This window comes from Triticum urartu, chromosome 2, assembly GCF_003073215.2.
Source record: "Triticum urartu cultivar G1812 chromosome 2, Tu2.1, whole genome shotgun sequence".
NCBI classification, from domain to species: Eukaryota; Viridiplantae; Streptophyta; class Magnoliopsida; order Poales; family Poaceae; genus Triticum; species Triticum urartu.
Genome location: NC_053023.1, coordinates 749,899,132 through 749,925,075, shown reverse-complemented (window position 1 = coordinate 749,925,075; position 25,944 = coordinate 749,899,132). Strand labels below are relative to the sequence as shown.

The window sequence follows — 25,944 nt, the reverse complement described above, 5'->3', positions numbered from 1 at the left end:
AGAAATATTCTCTTGCTGGTTATTTTGATAAGATAAGTTCACTCACAGGTTATGTTTTCACCATTGGTGGTTGTGCTATGAGTTGGGGAGCAACTTTGCGGTCTAGGGTGGCTTGTTCCACTACTGATGCCGAGTATATGGCTATTTCTGAGGCATGCAAAGAAGCTATATGGTTGAGACGTTTATGCACTGATCTTTGTGGAGATTATTCTTTCCCTATCATATATTCTCACAGCCAAAGTGTTATATATCGTACAAAGAATCCAATGTAGCAAGAGAGAACAAAGCACATTGATGTCAGATATCGCTATATTCGAGATGTTGTTGTTGAAGGTGATTTGAAGATATACAAGATAAGTACTCATGATAATCATGCTGATATGATGACAAAGCCAGTTCCTACCAATAAGTTCAAGCTTTGCTCATGCTTAGTTGGTATTTCTCACTAGTCCTATGGACTTTGACGCACAAGGTGTTTATGCTGATTTGGATGGAGTTATTTACTTTCTTCGAATACTAGAGGGAATTTGGCTCAAGGTGGAGATTGTTAAATTGTGATCCAAATTCTAATACCGTGTTGGACTAGACGTAGTACAACCGGTGCGGGTTTTGTGTTGGTACCGATGGGTACGAGTACAACTCATTTACTTGTCCTACAAAGACTCTTATGTGTTGCCCCTAATATGTACCCCACGAAGTCGCACCTGAAGACGGCATGTCGTCTCGTGCTTGTAATACTCTTCCTCATAGTGATTGCGCCTTCGTGCATCCGTGGTTTTCTCCGGCAATGGTTTCCATGTAAAAAATCTATGTCTCTTGTGTCTCGTTTATTATCATTTTATCTAACAGTGGCTGCTCAAGCAGACACACCGTACGTTAGCTTGCAAGCACGCACATGACACTCACGACGGCATTAACCGGTTAGCTTGGGCCTCGTGCACAGCCTGCCTGCCGCTGATGGAAGCAACTCATCCATGCGCGGCTTGGGGTCGAGGCCATGACGCCCGGAGAGCAAGTGTGGCTCTATTGTCGTCAAAGAAGTTGCTAATTGGATCTGTCTAGTGGATGGATCTTTAACACTACTAGGAAAAAGGCTACTAGCAGCACGGGTACCTGCGCTACTAGTATCGCGCTACAGCTAATAGTTAGTAGTAGCATGGGTAAAACCCACGCTACTACTAACCACGCTGCTGCTATTACAAACACGCGCTACTACTAGTGAAGTAGTAGTAGCGTGCCTATAATACCAGCGCTACTAGTATCCTAAATACTAGTAGGGCACTTTTTCCCAATGCTACTAGTAAAAAATTAGGAATTAAAAAAATAAAAATAGATGAAGTATTCATGAATGGAGATCAGAGACACGTCCAGTGCAAAATAAATTTCATAGAACCATCTTAACACTTGCAGTGTTCATGGATGCAACATTCAACATCTCAACTCGAAGAGATCACGAGGACGCACACAACCACCATCAAAAGGTTGGTACCTTCCCTAGCGTTTCACCACCAACCTAACCAGACCACTTCTCTAGATGTATGTACAAAGCGTCGAGGTCCTCCACCTTGAGGAACTCCGGACGGTGGTGTCGTCCTCCACCTCGGTGACCTCCGGACGGTGGCATCGAGGTCCTCCACCCCGGGGACCTCCTGCGTCGTAATCACCTGGACGATGATCTGTATGACGCGGTTGCGGGGCTTCACGGTGAAGCCTGCCTCCGAGTAGTTGAAGAGCACGACTCCCATCTGTTGGGGAACGTAGTAATTTCATAAATTTTCCTACGCACACGCAAGATCATGGTCATGCATAGCAACGAGAGGGGAGAGTATGATCTACGTACCCTTGTAGATCGACAACGGAAGCGTTGACACAACGTAGAGGAAGTAGTCGTACGTCTTCCCGATCCGACCGATCCAAGCACCGTTACTCCGGCACCTCTGAGTTCTTAGCACACGTACAGCTCGATGACGATCCCCGGGCTCCGATCCAGCAAAGCGTTGGGGAAGAGTTCCGTCAGCACGACGGCGTGGTGACGATCTTGATGTTCTAACGTCGCAGGGCTTCGCCTAAGCACTGCTTCAATATGACCGAGGTGGAATATGGTGGAAGGGGGCACCGCACACGGCTAAGGAACGATCACGAAGATCAACTTGTGTGTCCTAGGGTGCCCCCCTGCCTCCATATATAAAGGAGCCAAGGGGAGGGGTGCGGCCGGCCAGGAGGTGGGCGCAGGAGGAGTCCTACTCCTACCGGGAGTAGGACTCCCCCCCAATCCTAGTTGGAATAGGATTCCTTGAGGGGGGAAGAGAGAGAGGGGGCCGGCCACCTCTCCTTGTCCTAATAGGACTAGGGGAGGGGGGAGGCATGTGGCCCACCTTGGGCTGCCCCTTTCTCCTTTCCACTAAAGCCCACTAAGGCCCATATAGCTCCCGGGGGGTTCCGGTAACCAGGCTTCCAATATATCAATTTTTATGTCTCGACCATTTCGAGACTCCTCGTCATGTCCATGATCACATCCGGGACTCCGAACAACCTTCGGTACATCAAAATGCATAAATTCATAATAACTGTCATCGTAACGTTAAGCGTGCGGACCCTACGGTTCGAGAACAATGTAGACATGACTGAGACAAATGTCCGGTCAATAACCAATAGCGGGACCTGGATGCCCATATTGGCTCCTACATATTCTACGAAGATCTTTATCGGTCAGACCGCATAACAACATACGTTGTTCCCTTTGTCATCGGTATGTTACTTGCCCGAGATTCGATCGTCGGTATCCAATACCTAGTTCAATCTCGTTACCGGCAAGTCTCTTTACTCGTTCCGTAATACATCATCTCACAACTAACATATTAGTTGTAATGCTTGCAAGGCTTATGTGATGTGCATTACCGAGAGGGCCCAGAGATAGCTCTCCGACAATCGGAGTGATAAATCCTAATCTCGAAATACGCCAACCCAACATCTACCTTTGGAGACACCTGTAATGCTCCTTTATAATCACCCATTTACGTTGTGACGTTTGGTAGCACCCAAAGTGTTCCTCCGGCAAACGGGAGTTGCATAATCTCATAGTCATAGGAACATGTACAAGTCATGAAGAAAGCAATAGCGACATACTAAACGATCGGGTGCTAAGCTAATGGAATGGTCATGTCAATCAGATCATTCAACTAATGATGTGATCTCGTTAATCAAATAACAACTCTTTTGTCCATGGTTAGGAAACATAACCATCTTTGATTAACGAGCTAGTCAAGTAGAGGCATACTAGTGACACTCTGTTTGTCTATGTATTCACACATGTATTATGTTTTCGGTTAATACAATTCTAGCATGAATAATAAACATTTATCATGATATAAGGAAATAAATAATAACTTTATTATTGCCTCTAGGGCATATTTCCTTCAGTCTCCCACTTGCACTAGAGTCAATAATCTAGATCACATCACCATGTGATTAACATCGATAGTTCACATCATCATGTGATTAACACCCATAGTTCACATCGTCATGTGACCAACACCCAAAGGGCTTACTAGATTCGGTAATCTAGTTCACATCGCTATGTGATTAACACCCAAAGAGTACTAAGGTGTGATCATGTTTTGCTTGTGAGAGAATCTTAGTCAACGGTCTTTCACATTCAGATCCGTTATGTATTTTGCAATTTTCTATGTCTACAATGCTCTGCATGGAGCTACTCTAGCTAATTGCTCCCACTTTCAATATGTATCTAGATCGAGATTTAGAGTCATCCAGATCCGTGTCAAAACTTGCATCGACGTAACTTTTTATGACAAACCTTTTTGTCACCTCCATAATCGAGAAATATTTCCTTATTCTACTAAGGATAATTTTGACCGCTGTCCAGTGATCTACTCCTAGATCACTATTGTACTCCCTTGCCAAATCAGTGCAGGGTATACAATAGATCTGGTATACAGCATGACATACTTTGTAGAACCTATGGCCAAGGCATAGGGGATGACTTTCATTCTCTTTCTATCTTCTGCCGTGGTCTGGCTTTAAGTCTTACTCAACTTTACACCTTGTAATACAGGCAAGAACTCTTTCTTTAACTGCTCCATTTTTGAACTACTTCAAAATCTTGTCAAGGTATGTACTCATTGAAAAAACTTATCAAGCGTCTTGATCTATCTCTATAGATCTTGAAGCTCAATATGTAAGCAGCTTCACCGAAGTCTTTCTTTGAAAAAACTCCTTTCAAACACTCCTTTATGCTTTACAGAATAATTCTACATTATTTCCGATCAACAATATGTCATTCACATATACTTATCAGAAATGCTGTAGTGCTCCCACTCACTTTCTCGTAAATACAGGCTTCACCGCAAGTCTGTATAAAACTATATGCTTTGATCAACTCATCAAAGCGTATATTCCAACTCCGAGATGCTTGCACCAGTCCACAGATGGATCGCTGGAGTTTGCACATTTTGTTAGCACCTTTCGGATTGAAAAAACCTTCTGGTTGCATCATATACAACTCTTCTTTAATAAATCCATTAAGGAATGCATTTTTGTTTATCCATTTGCCAGATTTCATAAAATGCGGCAATTACTAACATGATTCGGACAGACTCAAGCATAGATACGAGTGAGAAACTCTCATCGTAGTCAACACCTTGAACTTGTCGAAAACCTTTTGCGACAATTCTAGCTTTGTAGATAGTAACACTACTATCAGCGTCCGTCTTCCTCTTGAAGATCCATTTATTTTCTATGGCTTGCCGATCATCGGGCAAATCCATCAAAGTCCATACTTTGTTCTCATACATGGATCATATCTCAGATTTTATGGCCTTAAACCATTTCGCGGAATCTGGGCTCATCATCGCTTCCTCATAGTTCGCAAGTTCGTCATGGTCTAGTAACATGACTTCCAGAACAGGATTACCGTACCACTCTGGTGCGGATCTTACTCTGGTTTACCTACGAGATTCAGAAGTAACTTGATCTGAAGTTACTTGATCATCATCATTCGCTTCCTCACTAATTGGTGTAGTAGTCACAAGAACAGATTTCTGTGATGAATTACTTTCCAATAAGGAGAAGGTACAATTACCTTATCAAGTTTTCTACTTTCCTCCCACTCACTTCTTTCAAGAAAAACTCCTTCTGTGGAAAGGATCCATTCTCAGCAACGAATATTTTGCCTTCGGATCTGTGATAGTAGGTGTACCCAACATTTTCTTTAGGGTATCCTATGAAGACGCACTTTTCCGATTTGGGTTTGAGCCTATCAGGATGAAACTTTTTCACATAAGCATCACAACCCCAAACTTTAAAAAAACGACAACTTTGGTTTCTTGCCAAACCACAGTTCATAAGGCGTCGTCTCAACGGATTTTGATGGTGCCCTATTTAACGTGAATGCAGCTGTCTCTAATGCATAACCCCAAAACGATAGTGGTAGATCGGTAAGATACATCATAGATTGCACTATATTCAATAAAGTACGGTTATGACATTCGGACACACCATTACATTGTGGTGTTCCAGGTGGCATGAGTAGTGAAACTATTTCACGTTGTTTTTAACTGAAGGCCAAACTCGTAACTCAAATACTCTTCTTTACGATCAGATTGTAGAAACTTTATTTTCTTGTTACGATGATTTTTCACTTCACTCTGAAATTCTTTGAACTTTTCAAATGTTTCAGACTTATGTTTCATCAAGCAGATATACTCATATCTGCTCAAATCATCTGTGAAGATCAGAAAATAATGATACTTGTCGCGAGCCTCAATATTCATCGGACCACATACATCAGTATGTATGATTTCCAACAAATCCGTTGCTCGCTCCATTGTTCCGAAGAACAGAGTCTTAGTCATCTTGCCCATGAGGCATGGTTTGCAAGCATCAACTGATTCATAATCAAGTGATTCCAAAAGCCCATCAGCATGAAGTTTCTTCATGCGCTTTACACCAATATGACCTAAACGGCAGTGCTACAAATAAGTTGCACTATCATTATTAACTTTGCATCTTTTGGTTTCAATATTATGATTATGTGTATCACTATGATCGAGATCCAACGAACTATTTTCATTGGGTGTGTAACCATATAAGGTTTTATTGATATAAACAGAACAACAATTTATTCTCTTACTTAAATGAATAACCGTATTACAATAAACATGATCAAATCATATTCATGCTCAACGCAAACACCAAATAACACTTATTTAGGTTCAACACTAATCTCGAAATTATAGGGAGTGTGCGATGATGATCATATCAATCTTGGAACCACTTCCAACACACATCGTCACTTCACCCTTAACTAGTCTTTGTTTATTCTGCAACTCCCGTTTCGAGTTACTAATCTTAGCAACTGAACTAGTATCAAATACTGAGGGTTTGCTATAAACACTAGTAAAGTACACATCAATAACATGTATATCAAATATACTTATGTTCACTTTGCCATCCTTCTTATCCGCCAATCACTTGGGGTAGTTCCGCTTTCAGTGACCAGTCCCTTTGCAGTAGAAGCACTTAGTCTCAGGCTTAGGACCAGACTTGGGCTTCTTCACTTGAGCAGCAACTTGCTTGCTGTTCTTCTTAAAGTTTCCCTTCTTCCCTCTGCCCTTTTCTTGAAACTAGTGATCTTGTCAACCATCAACACTTGATGTTTTTCTTGATTTCTACCTTCGTTGATTTCAGCATCAGAAGAGCTTGGGAGTTGTTTCTGTTATCCCTTGCATATTATAGTTTATCACGAAGTTCTACTAACTTGGTGATGGTGACTAGAGAATTCTGTCAATCACTATCTTATCTGGAAGATTAACTCCCACTTGATTCAAGCGATTGTAGTACCCAGACAATCTGAGCACATGCTCACTAGTTGAGCGATTCTCCTCCATCTTTTAGCTATAAAACTTGTTGGAGACTTCATATATCTCAACTCGGGTATTTGCTTGAAATATTAACTTCAACTCCTGGAACATCTCATATGCTCCATGACATTCAAAACGTCTTTGAAGTCCCGATTCTAAGCCATTAAGCATGGTGCACTAAACTATCAAGTAGTCATCATATTGAGCTAGCCAAACATTCGTAACGTCTGCATCTGCTCCTGCAATAGGTTGGTCACCTAGCGGTGCATCAAGGACATAATTCTTCTGTGCAGCAATGAGGATAAACCTCAGATCATGGATCCAATCCGCATCATTGCTACTAACATCTTTCAACACAATTTTCTCTAAGAACATATCAAAATAAACATAGGGAAGCAACAACGCGAGCTATTGATCTACAACATAGATATGCTAATACTACCAGGACTAAGTTCATGATAAATTTAAGTTCAATTAATCATATTACTTAAGAACTCCCACTTAGATAGACATCCCTCTAATCCTCTAAGTGATCACGTGATCCAAATCAGCTAAACCATGTCCGATCATCACGTGAGATGGAGTAGTTTCATTGGTGAACATCACTATGTTGATCATATCTACTATATGATTCACGCTCGACCTTTCGGTCTCCGTGTTCCGAGGCCATATCTGTATATGCTTGGCTCGTCAAGTATAACCTGAGTATTCCGCGTGTGCAACTGTTTTGCACCCGCTGTATTTGAACGTAGAACCTATCACACCCGATCATCACGTGGTGTCTCAGCACGAAGAACTTTCGCAACGGCGCATACTCAGGGAGAACACTTCTTGATAATTTAGTGAGAGATCATCTTATAATGCTACCGTCAATCAAAGCAAGATAAGATGCATAAAAGATAAACATCACATGCAATCAATATAAGTGATACGATATGGCCATCATCATCTTGTGCTTGTGATCTCCATCTCCGAAGCACCGTCGTGATCACCATCGTCACCGGCGCGACACCTTGATCTCCATCGAAGCATCGTTGTCGTTTCGCCAATCTTATGCTTCCACGACTATCGCTACCGCTTAGTGATAAAGTAAAGCATTACATCGCGATTGCATTGCATACAATAAAGCGACAACCATATGGCTCCTGCCAGTTGCCGATAACTCGGTTACAAAACATGATCATCTCATACAATAAAATTTAGCATCATGTCTTGGCCATATCACATCACAACATGCCCTGCAAAAACAAGTTATACGTCCTCTACTTTGTTGTTGCAAGTTTTACGTGGCTGCTACGGGCTTAAGCAAGAACCAATCTCACCTATGCATCAAAACCACAACGATAGTTTGTCAATTTGACTCCGTTTTAACCTTCGCAAGGACCGGGCGTAGCCACACTCGGTTCAACTAAAGTTGGAGAGACAGTCGCCCGCAAGCCACCTATGTGCAAAGCACGTCGGGAGAACCGGTCTCGCATAAGCGTACGCGTAATGTCGGTCCGGGTCGTCTCGTCCAACAATGCCGCCGAACCAAAGTATGACATGCTGGTAGGCAGTATGACTTATATCGCCCACAACTCACTTGTGTTCTACTCGTGCATATAACATCAACACATAAAACCTAGGCTCGGATGCCACTGTTGGGGAACGTAGTAATTTCATAAATTTTCCTACGCACACGCAAGATCATGGTGATGCATAGCAACGAGAGGGGAGAGTATGATCTACGTACCCTTGTAGATCGACAACGGAAGCGTTGACACAACATAGAGGAAGTAGTCGTACGTCTTCCCGATCCGACCAATCCAAGCACCGTTACTCCGGCACCTCCGAGTTCTTAGCACACGTACAGCTCGATGACGATCCCCGGGCTCCGATCCAGCAAAGCGTTGGGGAAGAGTTCCGTCAGCACGACGGCGTGGTGACGATCTTGATGTTCTAACGTCGCAGGGCTTCGCCTAAGCACTGCTTCAATATGACCGAGGTGGAATATGGTGGAAGGGGGCACCGCACACGGCTAAGGAACGATCACGAAGATCAACTTGTGTGTCCTAGGGTGCCCCCCTGCCTCCATATATAAAGGAGCCAAGGGGAGGGGTGCGGCCGGCCAGGAGGTGGGCGCAGGAGGAGTCCTACTCCTACCGGGAGTAGGACTCCCCCCCCCCAATCCTAGTTGGAATAGGATTCCTTGAGGGGGGAAGAGAGAGAGGGGGCCGGCCACCTCTCCTTGTCCTAATAGGACTAGGGGAGGGGGGAGGCGTGCGGCCCACCTTGGGCTGCCCCTTTCTCCTTTCCACTAAAGCCCACTAAGGCCCATATAGCTCCCGGGGGGTTCCGGTAACCTCGCGGTACTCCGGTAAAATCCCGATTTCACCCGGAACACTTCCGATGTCCAAACATAGGCTTCCAATATATCAATTTTTATGTCTCGACCATTTCGAGACTCCTCGTCATGTCCATGATCACATCCGGGACTCCGAACAACCTTCGGTACATCAAAATGCATAAACTCATAATAACTGTCATCGTAACGTTAAGCGTGCGGACCCTACGGTTCGAGAACAATGTAGACATGACTGAGACAAATCTCCGGTCAATAACCAATAGCGGGACCTGGATGCCCATATTGGCTCCTACATATTCTACGAAGATCTTTATCGGTCAGACCGCATAACAACATACGTTGTTCCCTTTGTCATCGGTATGTTACTTGCCCGAGATTCGATCGTCGGTATCCAATACCTAGTTCAATCTCGTTACCGGCAAGTCTCTTTACTCGTTCCATAATACATCATCTCACAACTAACATATTAGTTGTAATGCTTGCAAGGCTTATGTGATGTGCATTACCGAGAGGGCCCAGAGATACCTCTTCGACAACCGGAGTGACAAATCCTAATCTCGAAATACGCCAACCCAACATCTACCTTTGGAGACACCTGTAATGCTCTTTTATAATCACCCATTTACGTTGTGACGTTTGGTAGCACCCAAAGTGTTCCTCCGGCAAACGGGAGTTGCATAATCTCATAGTCATAGGAACATGTATAAGTCATGAAGAAAGCAATAGCAACATACTAAACGATCGGGTGCTAAGCTAATGGAATGGGTCATGTCAATCAGATCATTCAACTAATGATGTGATCTCGTTAATCAAATAACAACTCTTTTGTCCATGGTTAGGAAACATAACCATCTTTGATTAACGAGCTAGTCAAGTAGAGGCATACTAGTGACACTCTGTTTGCCTATGTATTCACACATGTATTATGTTTCCAGTTAATACAATTCTAGCATGAATAATAAACATTTATCATGATATAAGGAAATAAATAATAACTTTATTATTGCCTCTAGGGCATATTTCCTTCACCATCGAGCCGCAGTAGTCCTCGTCGATCAGCCTGCACCCAGTCGAGAAAGTGAAAACTTGTTAGTTAGCGCCCTCATGCAGATCCAGTAGGGTATTTTCTTCAATTATTTGTCTCTTTTAGTCTATTATGAATCTTCAAAACGGAAAAACACCTACTAAATGCATACCCTAGATGTACGTGTTCATGCTATCTTCTTGTTTTGGTGCATTCAAGAAATACTAGTGTATTTGAGCTATATATGCTTGAAATATTTGACAGTTAACATCTGTTCAAAATTTATCATTTCATGGATAGGGAAATCGCCAACAAAGGACATCAGAAAATTGATTCCCACTGATCTTCAAAACAGGGAATAGGCGAAGTCTATTTTCAATTTTGATATTCTATGCCAACTTCAAGTATATATGCTAGCATGTAATCTTTGAACGTGGATCAAAATGAGATTTCAGGCTTCGTCGGCCTTACCATGATCAGTACTAAATTCTCTAGGCTGCTCAACCTTTCCCTGTAGGGACTAGGGAGCATTTCTTTCACCAGGTATCTCATTCTTAAGTTTGGGAAGAAACCTGCATCCCTTTAGATAGTCATCCATATCCTGAAGAAAAAAACAGTATACATTTTCAGTGACTCACAATATATCATTAAATACTGCTCAGGTTTACTTCTAAGAATAATTGTTAAAGATCATCCAATGTTTTCTTACGATCTTCCAATCTGTGAAGTAGAAGCAAAAACTGAAAGCTAAACACACACTAAAATTACCTTCATAAAATTCTTCAGATCGCGAATGAGCGATAGACAAAAAATATATACTTCAGATAGCAAGGAGCAGGCCAACAGGCAACAACATAAGTTTTTTAGCAGCGGTGACAAGTAACTACGGAGACATTGCAGGTGAAGAGATGAAATATGGATACCCTTCGTCCCCGACGAGCAGACTTTGTTGACAGTAGTGCAGGGTACGGTGTTGAGCAGGCGACGCGGAGAGAGGCCTACATGGCCGGGGCCTAGCCGAGCTTTGCGCTGAGGACGTTGCCCTTGGACACCTCCTGCACCAGCGCCGGGGTCAACGTTGACTCTCCAGAGAGCACCATTTTAAATCGGGCGGCAGAGCATCACTGGCTGGGTGCTCGGATCCAACTATCATCTACTTTGACCATCCGAACCACATGTGACAATAAGACTCATCCGATCTCTTGTCCTCTACTCAATGTCATGAGATATTAAGATCCAATGTTATTTGTCCAGGTCTGCTACCATCTACTTATACTAATCAAAAGGCAAACCAATCCACTTACGCCCAGTCTATCAGGACTAAACTTGATTTCCACTAGCGTTCATCTGGGCCTTATCCTACGTCATCTCCAAAGATTTGAAAATGCAAGTGTGGTTCAGATGAAGGTAAGGATAATGAGATAATTGCTTGCAGGAAAAACTCCCATGCTCGCTTGATGATGATGATGTCTCGCTTGATACTCCCTTGTGCGCTGAGACGGCACTCTGTTGCCGCTGGCCACCAGCGGCATTCTGCTCAATGGCGGCCAAGGCATGTCTTGTGGCTGTCCAGGAAGCTCGAATCAGGCTGGACCTGAGAAGAAACAGGGCACGGTCGTGTGATGTCCTGGCTGAATCAGAGTACATTGCCTAAGGAAATAAAATGGGCAAAATGAGGAGCGTGCAATAAGCAAAAGTGCAGAACAGCATTCTTAATTAAATTTAACCCTTGCAGAATACTTGGTTATCCAGTGCAAAATGGTTGCCTTTTAAACTATGGAACACAAAGAATCATCATTAGCCGTCAATGCAAAATCAGCTTCTCTCTACAGAGAAGAGACGCTAGTGGAAATACACCGTATATGCTACAGCCCCACTGTTAGGAGTACAAGTTTGTCTTGGTCTCTTGGATGCATGAAGCACACCGTATATGCTAATCTTATCAGAGCATTTTCTTTTCAATTTAATCGCGCAATGCCAACATCCCCACCCATAAATGTTTTGTTTGTGTACGAATAGTATAATGTTTTCTTTTCAATTTAATGAGCAAAGTTTAAGGTCCATAGGCTCGTTCGTATCTTGTGGAACATAGAATTCTACACTGGCTGAACAAATTGAAATTTCAACTTTCCTAGAGGCATTGTGGCAAACACCTTGCGAGCGAGCTCAGAGCGTGCACCTGCTGCATAGACTAGACTAATCGCAAGCAAGCAAAGGAACCATTTCACGATTCACAAACGCCACATGCATTGCAGTTGGAGGCATAATCTCTACTATTAAAGGGGGATCGAACGTCGTGATGGTTCGACCTTCCCTCGTGGTTCGACCACCTCGTTCGATCCCCCCTACTCTACCCCTTCCACCCCCGTTCGTTCGATGAAAATAAAGACCCGGAAAAACAGCCCACGCCCCGTCCATCCCGCTCATGAAAAAACAACCAAAAAAAAAGAAACAACCCCAACCCACGATTGCACGCACGATCCATCTTCCTCGTCGTTCTTCTCTCCCCTCCTCTCTCTCTCCCCAGAAAATCGCCGCCGCTTGTGTTCTCGCCCCACCTCGATCCACTGTCTTTGCCCTCTGCCACGGTGCATCGTCGCCAATTCAATGAACCTGTACACCGACAACAGCTCAGACCTCGAGTTGGAGGACCTTGACATGGTCTACCGCTCCTGTATGATCACCGAAGCCGACCCGGATGGTGTACAGGTCTCCTCCTATCCCGCTGGCCTGCGACCACAACGGCGGCGACAACCTATCGTTTGTCGGACGGGGATTAGGGCGTACCACAAGGTCGGAAGGACCCAGCCCTCATTCGTAGGTTTGTAAAATTGAACTGCACAGGTCATCTGTTGATTTATTAGATGATGTACTCAATTATATCAGCTATTCACAGCAACATACTGCCAATCTTGCTAGAAAGAAGATCCTCAAGTATATCAGCTGTTCACAGCAGCATGCTGCCAATCTTGCTAGAAAGAAGATCCTCAAGTATATCATCTGTTTACAGCAGCACGCTGCCAATCTTGCTAGAAAGAAGATCCCTGCTTCCATGTCTCCTCAAGCTTGCCAAGCGGCTTATATTGTTTCTGGGGAATGAATATAATTTCCCACAACATGTCAGATAATATGTTTGTAATGTACAGGAGTTCATGATGGCGCCTCCTTGTTCAGGGAGGCCATTAAAGATGGGAGTTCAGGTGTACAACCACTTCAAGGTGAACAGCTAACCTGGCCTTTTCATAATGTATTTATACTTCAAAATATGTAGATGGAGTGTTCATCGCATAACCAAGAAGTACGGCCAAGACCCGACAAACATTTAGGATCATGAAAGGTGGTTTTGCACCTAGCATTCAGGTAACAGTCACCCACATGTTTCTCTGGTGCTACCATATCATAGGATAGCACAATGAGCCTTGACTGTTTTGTGACGACTTCAGTTGAATACGTGAATCCAAATGCTCATATGTGCTTTAGAAAAACTTATACTCATGCACAAAAATAAAGAGGGTCTTGATTTTTGAACTGTTGAAGACAGCTGTAGCTAAGGCTGGCTACACTAGAAGAATTTATTTTTGTCTACACATAGCTCATGATTCAGACCTTGTATACTTTTCATGTGTCACAGTTGGTCATTGGAATGGATGTTGCTGCTTCTGAATTTTACGGTGAGAAGGATCCGACTAATCAGCCTTGATTATTTGCATCTTCATTAGCAGGTTCGGTTTGTCCAACACTATATTACGTGCATTTGTCCAGTTCAATTTGTTTACCATCTTGCAATGCGAGGTGCAAGAGATGTGTTGCTCTATATCTTATTCCATTCAATCCTGTAGGGAACTGGCATTGTAGCCTCGGTTAGTTTGATATCCTGTGGAGAAGCGAATTATTTTGCGCCACCCCCAAAATATTCATCTTTGTACCCTTTTCTCCATTGATCAGTGCAACGACTTATCAGTGAACTTTACCTGATATTATTTTTGCTTGAGACATAGTTAGTCATGGTGCTGATCGTATTGTATTCTTGTGATGATTCAAGACTGCGAGTGTACCTATACTTCATGCTTCTGATGGCGAATCATTTTTGTGGCATTACATACAACCAGTGGGAAGAGGTCAGTAGGCACTAGCATGTTTCACTATTTGAATTACAAACTAGAACTTGCCGGTCGGGATCAATGCACTCATTCGTACTTTTTTTTCACCCGCAAAAGAAAAAGTACAAATGAGTGCATTGATCTGGACCGGCACACCCCTGTTCCGGCGACAGGTCACGCGACCACATCGTGGCCACCCATCCCTCCTACCGAGCTCCCCGCTGAACACGAGGATAGGGTGAGAACGAGGAGTGAACGCATCCGGACCGGCACACCCCTGTGTCAGCGATAGGTGACACGACCGCATCAAGGCCACCCATCCCTCCTACTGAGCTCCCCATCGAACAAACCCACCGTGTCGCCTCACCATGGCAGCCGACACACATTCCCGCAACCGCGCGCCCACCGACGAGGGATACCACATTGACCCGTAGCCGCAGCCAAGCCCACCAAGGAGACCCTCCCGCGCCAAGCACCACCGTCGAGCCGCAAGGGCCCGACTGGATGGGGGCCGCCCACCTCCGCCGCTGCCGCACTGCCCCCTCACCATTGCGCCACGGCGAGAGAGGCCACCCACGACCCGTAGCGTCAAATGCGGATACGGACGCGCCGACACGAAGCCACCCACCCCCCCCCGCGGCGCGCGCGTGCAAGGAGACGAAGGAGTCCCAATGCCGCCGGCGACGCACGGGCTTGCCCCCAGGTGGCGGCGAGGGAGGGGGAGGAGGGGAGGGGAGGCGGCAGTGCTAGGGTTAGCCTCCCGGACGCCCGCGGGAGGAGGAGGGATCACAGAGTCGACAATCTATGCATGTCTTGCTTTTTTCCTACTAGTGACGTTTGTTGTGAAGATTTGACTAGAAATTCAGGCCCTTACACAGTTATAGTATTACACTGCAAGATTTAGCTAGGCTTCACGCTATTTATACGCAATCTTTTATACTCAAAGTGAAGTGAATTTATGGCCATGAATCTGTTTGTTTTCAAGTGTGCAAAATGAATCAAAATTGTGTTTCTTGTTTACTAATACAATTTCATTCCAACTAAGGTTGTTGCTTATTCCATGTGATTATCTAATTTTGGCCCACTCTATTTTTTTGGTTTCCTGGGACTCATATCTCTGGAGTATGCTAAAGCAAGGGGCGTTGCTTAAAGTTGTTGTGAGGTGCCTTTCATCCTGAATTGTAGCTCCAACAAATATAGATGTAGCCCGCAAAAACGGAAAAGATGGATTTTGTATGTGCAAGGGCTGATGCATGATTACAGATGCATGTAGAAATCGGTTCGTGGCTTTGTTCATGGTAAGTCTGTGTGAGATAAGTGTATGAGTATAACACTTATGATTACTTATTTTTGAGATGACACCTTCTGTGCGTGTTGACAAGTGAATGTGTATTTTGAAGTCAAAGCTATGTATGTCTGAGTGTATAACCTTTTACAGAACATAATCTACTGATGAAGGTTTCAGTATGATCATGTAATTTTTTTTTATCAAATTACCACATAGACTACTTTGTTTTGATAGTGTACTATCTTATATGCATCCATGAGAGCTAAGTTTTTGTAAAGTTCTTAGGTGCCCGATTGCTTATTATGCCTTGTTGGGCTGTGCAACCTGTGCTATGTTACATTGGGCCAACATGTGCCTAGATTGCATTTTCATGTCTTGTTGGGCTGTGGGTAAAGAGGAGGTGATATCTGGCGATGATGAGGACACCGGATAACAAGTCATAGGCAACCCTAGGGACAGTGACGATTTCAGACGTGGCGTCATGGCTATGAGGTCAAAGCGCTACGAAAGGGGTAGTAGCGGGGACAAGGTGGTAGAAAACGAACCAAAAGAGCGTAACATAGGAAGAGATGAACATCCATAATGACTTTTTAGAAACCACACATGACACCTTTCAACCTATCATTATATATATTTTTGTTATCCCATGGCAACGCACGGGCGTCTAACTAGTGGCTACTAACTGCGTTGACCAATTGCAGTTATACCGCGAGAAACTTCTGGGAAAAAATTGACGAAACATGGTACAGGAGGGAAGGGCTCACCTGAGGTGGAGGACGGAACTAGTATAACAACTCCACGTCCATGTGCAGCTCTGCTGCAATGGAGCATTCATTTGCATAGTGATTTACTGAACCAATTTGAACTTAGTTCAAGCCGAGACTATTTTACAACATCTTATCTTATCCAGAAGAAAAATAACCTATACCAATATAACAACTCCACGTCCATGCGCAGCTCTGGTACAATTGAGCAGTCACTCATTGTAGTGATTTACGAGGCCTCTGAAGTACTGAACCAACTCCAACTTACTTCACGCCGAGAAAAATTTACAGTACCCTATCCTATCCTGGAGGACACAATCTACACAGCAACAATTCCAAATCCCTTGGACAACCTGACACTACACTTAAACAAAACGTCCCGACTCGAAATCTCTATCCTAATCATGACAGAAATGACTTGGAAAAATGTATCAGTTCTCCCTAATACACGATAACTGATGTAGATAAAACTACTCTGTATAAAGTCTCTCATTGGCCTCTTGTTAGGTACTCGAATATATTTGGCAAACACAAATCTTAGAGCCAATTAACACATAGCCGGCGTGTATTTCAGGATACAGAGCAGATAGGGTAATAAAAAATGTATCCCCATGTTCATTGATGTCTACTACGCAACCTTCTTCTTGTAGACGTTGTTGGGCCTTCAAGTGCAGAGGTTTGTAGGACAGTAGCAAATTTCCCTCAAGTGGATGACCTAAGGTTTATCAATCCGTGGGAGGCGTAGGTTGAAGATGGTCTCTCTCAAATAACCCTGCAACCAAATAACAAAGAGTCTCTTGTGTCCCCAACACACCCAATACAATGGTAAATTGTATAGGTGCACTAGTTCGGCGAAGAGATGGTGATACAAGTGCAATATGGATGGTAGATATAGGTTTTTCTAATCTGAAAATATAAAAAAACAGTAAGGTAACTAATGATAAAAGTGAGCGTAAACGGTATTGCAATGCTAGGAAACAAGGCCTAGGGTTCATACTTTCACCAGTGCAAGTTCTCTCAACAATAATAACATAATTGGATCATATAATTATCCCTCAACATGCAACAAATAGTCACTCCAAAGTCAGTAAATAGCGGAGAACAAATGAAGAGATTATGGTAGGGTACGAAACCACCTCAAAATTATTCTTTCTACTCGGTCTATTCAAGAGTCCGTAGTAAAATAACACGAAGCTATTCTTTCCGTTCAATCTATCATAGAGTTCGTACTAGAATAACAACTTAAAACACAAATCAACCAAAACGCTAATGTCACCTATATACTCCATTGTCACCTCAAGTATCCGTGGGTATGATTATACGATATGCGTCACACAATCTTGGATTCATCTATTCAATTAACACAAAAGTACTTCAAAGAGTGCCGCAAAGTTTCTACCGAAGAGTCAAGATGAAAACGTGTGGCAACCCCTATGCATAAGTTCACAAGGTGAACCCGCAAGTTGATCACCAAAACATACATCAAGTAGATCACATGAATATCCCATTGTCAACACAGATAAGCACGGCAAGACATATATCAAGTGTTCTCAAATCCTTAAAGACTCAGTCCGATAAGATAACTTCAAAGGGAAAACTCAATTCATTAAAAGAGAGTAGAGGGGGAAAAACATCATAAGATCCAACTATAATAGCAAAGCTCGCGATACATCAAGATCGTACCACCTCAAGAACACGAGAGAGAGAGAGAGAGAGATCAAACACATAGCTACTGGTACATACCCTCAACCCCGAGGGTGAACTACTCCCTCCTCGTCATGGAGATCATCGGGATGATGAAGATGCCCACCGGTGAGGGTTCCCCCCTCCGGCAGGGTACCGGAACAGGGTCCCGATTGGTTTTTGGTGGCTACAGAGGCTTGCAGCGGCGGAAATCCCGATCTAGGTTTGTTTCTGGAGGTTTCTATATTTAGGAATTTTTGGCGTCGGGAACAAGTCAGGGGGGTCTTCGGGCTATCCACGAGGCAGGGGGCGCGCCCCCCACCCTCGTGGGCAGCCCGGGGCTCTTCTGACCAACTCCGATGCTCCGTGGTCTTCTTTTGGTCCATAAAAAATCATCAAAAATTAGCACGTCAATTGGACTCTGTTTGGTATTCCTTTTCTGCGATACTCAAAAACAAGGAAAAAACAGAAACTGGCACTGGGCTCTAGGTTAATAGGTTAGTCCCAAAAATCATATAAAATAGCATATAAATGCATATAAAACATCCTAGATGGATAATATAATAGCATGGAACAATCAAAAATTATAGATACGTTGGAGACATATCATTCATCAATTTACTAGCAAAGAAACTAGAGCAGAAGGTTCAGAGCAGAGCACCTGCATGAAGGAGTCAGAAGGGACGATTCCCGAAGTGAGAATCACCCCACGACGAAGGGGCCAATCTCCGCGGCCCGCATGCCGCGGGCGATCTCGTTGGTGACCAGCAGGCACGCCGACACCCACCCGGCGAGAACCGCCCACACCATGTCCACCATGTATGCCGCCAGCCCCCACGGCATGGTCATCCTTCCCCTTGCTTGCTCTGCCTAGCCTTAGCGTTCCTTACTTTGCTGGCGTTGCCGTTGCAGTTGCAAAGGAGGCAGGCAATTCCACAAACACCTAGCCTGCAGTTTTGAAGAGACGAAATGAAGACCGGGAAACGAATCAAAGAGCGGATGAGCAAGTAAATCTCCCCTTCACCTTGGCGATGGACCCCCAACTAGCACGCAACTGACGCCGGAATCTTGAACGGAGCCACATCCCTTGGACGTAACGACTACAAGTATCCGACGAAGACCTTGAGTTCCTCGGAGTACTCGGCCTTGCCCTCGCTCTGCTCCCCCTCGGCATCCCCCACAGCCACGGGCAGCAGGAGCCGCCTCCGCGGCGCCAGCAGCGCCGACACTGCGCGCAGCGGGCCGCAGGCAAAGGAGGCGGCGGCGGCGGGCCTGGCGGCGGAGGAGCGGGATGAGGTGGTGCGAGAGCGCGGTGGAGGGTGGCCATGTAGGAACTGCAGCCATGTCGGATCTGGACGGAGGGGAGGGAGGGGCGGAGCTTGGGGGAGTATTGCGCGCGACCGATGCTCGCCGGAATCGGCCGGCTTGGGTGGTGGAGGCGGCGAGGAGATCGTGGGGAGAGGAGCATGTGAGTTCGTGAGAGAGTATTTTTTAGGGATGAGAGAGAGAGAGAGAGAGAGAGAGAGAGAGAGAGAGAGTGGTGGGGTGGGAGTGTGGATCGGGCCGGAGTGGACATCGCTACTACTATGGCCTATCCCGAGGGTATTGTTGGAGACCTCTTAGTAGCAGCACGGGTTTATACCCCTCGCTACTACTATCAACTTAGTAGTAGCGCGGTTTTTGTACCCCTCGATACTACTAATTAGCAGTAGCGCCCACTTTTAAACTGCGCTACTGATAAACTTCTGTGTATAAGGTTTTCCCTAATAGTGTAAGAACACAAAATTTGAAAAACTACATAATTTGATCCAAGCTATTGAACCAGATCTGGTCTTTTATCGACCGGGTGCCGCGCCCCCAGGGAGACGCGATTAATCTCCCTGGGACAGCGTGCTTCATAACTGGTGGAAGGTCCTAGAATGGTGTGTTATATTGATCGGACCCTTTTATGGGTATATATAGAATACAACATGGGAAAAGACTTGTAGTACAAGAGAAGATATGTTAAACTAATTTTTGCTCTATCTCCATGTCTCTATCCTAATCATGATTATACTTCTACTTCTAACAATACTACTTAAACTGCTGGCACTGTTTCTGTTTCTACCATGCTACGTAATTTCCATCATGCTTTAGGATCATGTTCATGTGCTGGTTCCTTGTCTTTGGAGTGTGAACTCACATCATAAGTCGCTCTGCATCTCTATCTCAGCATTCTCGTTTGGTACTCCTGATTTTGTTGCAGATGAGCGTGCGACCGTGCTTAGAGGCTGAGGAGGAGGTTATTTATTTTTCCGGTCAATACAATTCCAGCTTAAATAATAAATTTTTATGATGAATGGAAAATATGATAAGAATTATTTTATTATTACCTATAGGGCATATTTTCAATAGGAGGAGCCGAGCGAGGAGTGTGCAGACGTAGCCGCATATGCCCAACTTGTAGACAAGCTAGACGAACACCAGGAGTGCGGTGATGATATCTCCACCACATAGGAGGAGTAGCTGCCACAACAACGAGTCCCGGCCACAGCGCAGCTTCCTCTAGCCAGATATGCAATATGACAATAGGGAATTTGAGAAAAAAATTAAAAGAAGAAAGATAGCAAGCACAATCAATAGTCATCATTTTTTGACAGAAGGAAGAAAACAATCATCAGGCGGAATAACAATACACATAGTGCTCAGACTTTTAACAAACCAGATTGCATAATACATCGCATAATTTTTGTCAGTATACAAGGTTTACACCTTACATAGCCACCTGGGCAATCAACTAAGCAACGACCAAGCTAAAACCACCTCCACTGTGGTGTCACCAACTAAACAAGCACGCTTGCTTGTTTGGCACTGCTGAACAGGAAAGTCAATGTGGCCCTTCCGAGCAATCCAGCGACGGGACTTCCCATAGGCTTCTATGGCCACTCTCAGCGTTCCTTGTGATTGCACTGAAACCACTTTCCTTGATAGTTGAAGGTAGTTCTCTGATCCTCTATGTAATCCTTTACCACGGCGGTCAAGCAGCACAACTGGCCTGCAAGTGGTATCAATGACATCTGCCGTAGAAGCAGGAGCCCAAAAGCAAATAACCCGGCATCCATATTTGATAGGCCAAGCCCCTTTGGTTACTCGTACACCCACAATAGTAGCTTGGTGCGATCTATCAAGCTGCTCAAGTGTTACCTCTGTTGTGCAGCGATGGTTGGAGAGCAAGAAGGTAGGTCCATCACCACCATAAGTCACGCTGGCTGAAGAAGAGGAACAATCATCTGTACCGCCGTAACGGCCTCCACAAATGATCAAACTTTGCGACACCGCTCCCTCGATTACTTTGAGTTCAACTTCAAAGTCTACATGGCCCAAAGCAACTATCGCACGAGAGGGGCCAGTCAAGCATAAGGAATCATCCTGCAAGCATCATATCATCATTATAAATACCTAATCGCAATTGTACTACAAAGTCAGGAGGATTAATAAAATGAGCAAAAAACTGAATACAGTACATACTTGTCCATTAGGTTCTTGGTAATCACACTTTGACCGAGAGAATAGAATGTTGCGGTTGCGGTCCACAGTGTCTCGAGCAGCAATCTTGCCGTAGACTTTGAGGGGCCAGTTCAAGTCTTCCTTGGCGAAAAAGTATTGATCAAGCTCCAGACTTTTCTTGAAATACTCGATTGTGGATGGGTCATTCTCCTTGTCCTCCTCTTCCTTGGTCTTCTTCACCTTAACATCCTCACACTTAGTCTCCTCCTCCCTCGTGTCTAACTTGGCCAAGGTGTTCTCGTAATTATTGGGAAATCGATAGTATCTGCTGAAAAGAGTCGACAAGTTGATCTGCCCCGGCTCCGGCTCCGGCTCCTGCTCCGGCTCATGGTTCATGCCGAATCCCTTGGATATCTGCATATTTAATTTGGCTGCTGTATTGCACAGCTCGGTGGCCTTGTAGGAGCAGATGGGGTCATTGGATTTGTTGAGAAAATATAGCATAGAAAGCATCCGATGGCCCAGGTCCTCCATATCTTGGAGCATCAAGTTGAAGTACTCCGCAAGTTGATTCTCATCGTCCCTGGTAGTAGCAGTAGCAGGCTCCTTTGTGGCGATTGTCCACGTTGTTTGAGAATCGATTTCTTTCCAGAGAGAGAAGGTGGGAGTAAGTCTCCCCAGCAAGTCGCTGCGCTCCCTCTCCACGGAGATGATTTCATTTACCAGGGATTGGTACTTCTCTTTCCCCATCTGCTTTAATACTTTCTTGTACTTCTTCCTGAGTTTCCTCTGCTCCTTCCTGAGTTCCCTCTCCATGTCCAGCTCCATTCGCCTGGTCGTCTCCTTGCTGGAATCCCTCGCTGTCCCCTTGCTGATTCCCAATTGGGGCTGCATACTTATGAGGGACCACGAACCTGTGCCCATCTCATCGCCAGAATCGGAATCGGGATACCTCTCAATCTCCGTCCGGGACTCTAGCTATGGCTATCCATGTAATTGTGATCCTGAGGAGTTTATCATAGATCCTTAGGAGCTGTCTCTCGTCCGACAAGAATTGCTGCTGGCAATCCAAGAGTGACCTCTGCCTCGCCGGGTCCTTCTCTTTCTTGCTCAGCCTCATGACATTGTGCGGCGCCTTCCTGAGAGTCTCGAGTTTCTTCCTGAGTCCCCTCTCATACTCCGTCCCCTTGCTGGACTCGATCTCCGTCTCCTTCTCGAGTCCCCCCTCCATCTCCGTCCCCTGGCCGGACTCCATCTCAGTCCCCTGGCCGGACTCCTTCTCCGTCCCCTTCCCGGACTCGCTCTCCGTCTTCTTGCCGGAATCCCCCTCCATCTCTTGCCGGAATCCCTCTCCGCCGCCTCCGGCCGTGGATCCCTGGTTGGGGGTGGGGGGTGTTGAGAAGAGAAGAGAAGAGATGGCTTCACCGCCGCTCGCCTGGTCTCATGCTCAGTGGTAGGTAGTTTGGGGGATTTTGTAGGTAGGGTTTCAACTTTCGAGCAGAGACAGCCGGTGGGTGGGTTTTTTTTTTTGAGGTAAACCAAACTTTATTCACTGGGAGTATGGTTTACAGGAATGACAAAAGTGTCATGGGGTACAAACAGCCACAAGTGGCGCCCCACATCTAACAACGCAGAAAATTTAGCTAAATTGTGTGCATCAAAATTTAAACTACGGCCTTCAAAGATAAATTTACAACTTGTGAGTTCTCTCGAACGTTCTGAGATTTCCGTCCCACCTTTTTATCTCTTTCACTACTGATTTGCAATCGCACGCAATGACCACTCTAGTCAGAGACAAATCTAGAGCAAGGGCCAATGCTTCTCGACATGCTAGTGCTTCAACAGTCGTTGGGTCCGTTATTCCGCTGAAAACCATAGCCGAAGATCCCAGAAAATTCCCTGTATTATCACGGCATACAGCAGCCGCAGCACCCCTTGTACCGTCCCTTGTTAGGCCACCATCCACTTGAATCTTTGCTTCACCATTACCAGACGCATACCATCTGTTTGTGCTTGTCGGCCTTGATATTTCATGTGGCGTCTCATGCCTAGTGTCCCTTCCATGCAAATGTATTGAATTCAACTCAGAAATATAATTAATTATAAACGCATGGGTAGCATGTGGACTCTGCAGCACACCTTCATGTATTGCTTTGCGCCTGGCCGACCATATAGCCCACAACGTAACCACGACCTTGATCATACTGTCATGTGGTAGTTCTTCCATCATCTCAAACAGCCACTGTTTGGCATTTGTGTTACCTGCAGCTTGGACGTAATCTGCTACATCCTCGTTGACCAAGGCCCACACACATCTAGCAATAGAACATTGTAAGAGGGAATGGCGCCAAGAATCATGCATACCACATAGTTGGCAGCGGTCTCCATCTGACATGTTCCTAGAATGTCTGGCATCTTCCGTAAGTATCGAATGCTTGGCCAACTTCCATAAGAAGTTCCGTATCTTACCCGGCACCTAGACTGACCAGAGAGATGTCCATGCCTTGGACTCAGCTTCAAAATCTGAGGACCCTGCATTACCCTCCAACCAGTTTTCCCTTCGCCTTTTCGTGTCAATTAGCATGCGATAGACTGATCTGACCGAGAAGTTGTCATTCCTTTCAAAGTTCCAAGCCCAATAATCCACCATCGGACTCGTGCATAAGAGTATACTGAGGATGGCATTCAAATCAGCCGCTATAAAATTCTGCTCCAGAATTCCTCTATTCCGTACTACATTAGTGTGATCAATAAGTTCGGTAACCAATGTTGGAGGATCAGCCGAGAGGCATGCATACGGCCTCATAGAAGCCGCTCTCGGGATCCAATTTTGTCCATATGCTTGTGGCTGATCCATCTCCAATTCGCATAATTAGCCCGTGACACATGACGTCGCGTCCCTCGAGGATCGCCCGCCAGACTTGGGAAGGCCGTCTTCCCAGCTCAGCGGACAGCATAGTTCCATTGGAAAAATAGATGGCCTTCAACAGTAGAGCACACAAAGAATTAGGATGTTTTAAAATCCTCCATGATTGACGGGCCAGTAAAGCTAGATTGAACAGCTCGAAATCGCGAAACCCAAGTCCACCCATATATTTTGGCTCCGTCATAGTCTGCCATGATACCCATGCCGGCTTCCTTTTCCCGTCCTTACTTCCCCACCAAAATTGCCTAATAAGCTTGTTTAGGTGTTCACATAGGCCCCTTGGCAATTTAATGCACGACATTGAGAATATGGGCACAGCTTGTGCCACTGATTTAACCAAAACTTCTTTCCCTGCTGAGGACAAGGACTTCTCCATCTACCCCTTCACCTTGCTCCAAAGCCTATCTTTAAGGTATTTGAAAGCACCAAATTTTGAAGCACCTACATCTAAGGGCATTCCTAGGTACTTTTCTTTCAATGTCTCGTTTGGCACATTCAGAATCCCCTTTATCACATCTTTGATATTTGGTGGGCATCCTTTGCTAAAGAAAATTGATGACTTTTTTGAATTGATTCTCTGCCCTGAAGCTTGGCAATATTAATCCAACAGGTTTGATACTTCTGTCGCCCCTCCACTTGTAGCTTTGAAGAACAGCAGGCTATCATCCTCAAATAACAAGTGGTTAACAGGCTGTGCCGACGGCGCCACTTGAATCCTACCAAGTTGAGATGACTCACTTAAAAAATTTTAGAAGGCCTGAAAGGCCCTCTGCTGCCAACAAAAACAAGTAAGGGGAGATTGGATCTCCCTACCGAATACATCTGCTAGGTCTGAACTCCTCTTCCCATTGAACAAGACTGAAAAAGAAACCGAACTGACTAGGTTCTTAACAATATCCACCCAGCTCCGAGAGAAACCTAGTTTCAGCATTATAGCACGCAAATATTCGCACTTCACTCTATCATATGCTTTCATCAATCTCACCTCTATCTTGTGTTAACTATCCAGCGGGTTTAGAAAGTGCAGCAATACGATTTTTCCTTCTCCCCATCGACGGTCTCTGCTGGAAAAACTTTGCGTTCTTGTCCCCATCGGCGAGCCAGTCCACTCTTGATCACTGTCTCTGCAAGATCTCTTCCCGCTGGTACAACTCCGCTAGCCTGTCTGTTACCTTTATTTCTAAATGGCTCGGACCAGTACGGCCAGGTACATCCTTGAGAACCTTAAGCTGTCTCATTAACTGTTTTATTTCTCTCTTAACACTCCCAAACGTATAATTAACTATCCCAGGTGCGTAGATGCTCTCCGAGCTCCTTCAACTTCTCTTGCACCTCTGATGCCGACGAGGCCTTCTGCTCCCCCTTCCACTTTTCTTCTACAAAGGTGTGCAGCTCAGGGTGCCTTTCCCACATTACCTCGTATTTAAAGTCCTTCGGTTGATTGCGTTCAT

The 25,944-nt window shown here is 45.0% G+C and overlaps 1 protein-coding gene across 1 annotated transcript; it reads right to left on the bottom strand.

Moving 5' to 3' along the window:
* Positions 1 to 20,853: 20,853 nt before the first annotated feature.
* Positions 20,854 to 22,491, bottom strand: LOC125538558. Its single transcript, XM_048701829.1, has 2 exons — positions 21,589 to 22,491; positions 20,854 to 21,489 (listed from the first exon to the last, which is right to left on the bottom strand). The coding sequence occupies exons 1-2, from the start codon at positions 22,489 to 22,491 to the stop codon at positions 20,854 to 20,856; spliced, it is 1,539 nt and encodes a 512-aa protein (XP_048557786.1).
* Positions 22,492 to 25,944: the final 3,453 nt, after the last annotated feature.

Coding starts and splice junctions, on each gene's coding strand:
- LOC125538558 (XM_048701829.1), bottom strand. CDS start 22,491: ATGGGCACAGGTTCGTGGTCCCTCATAAGTATGCAGCCCCAATTGGGA. Junction 21,490..21,588: donor ACCAAGAACCTAATGGACAA/GTATGTACTGTA, acceptor TGATGCTTGCAG/GATGATTCCTTATGCTTGAC.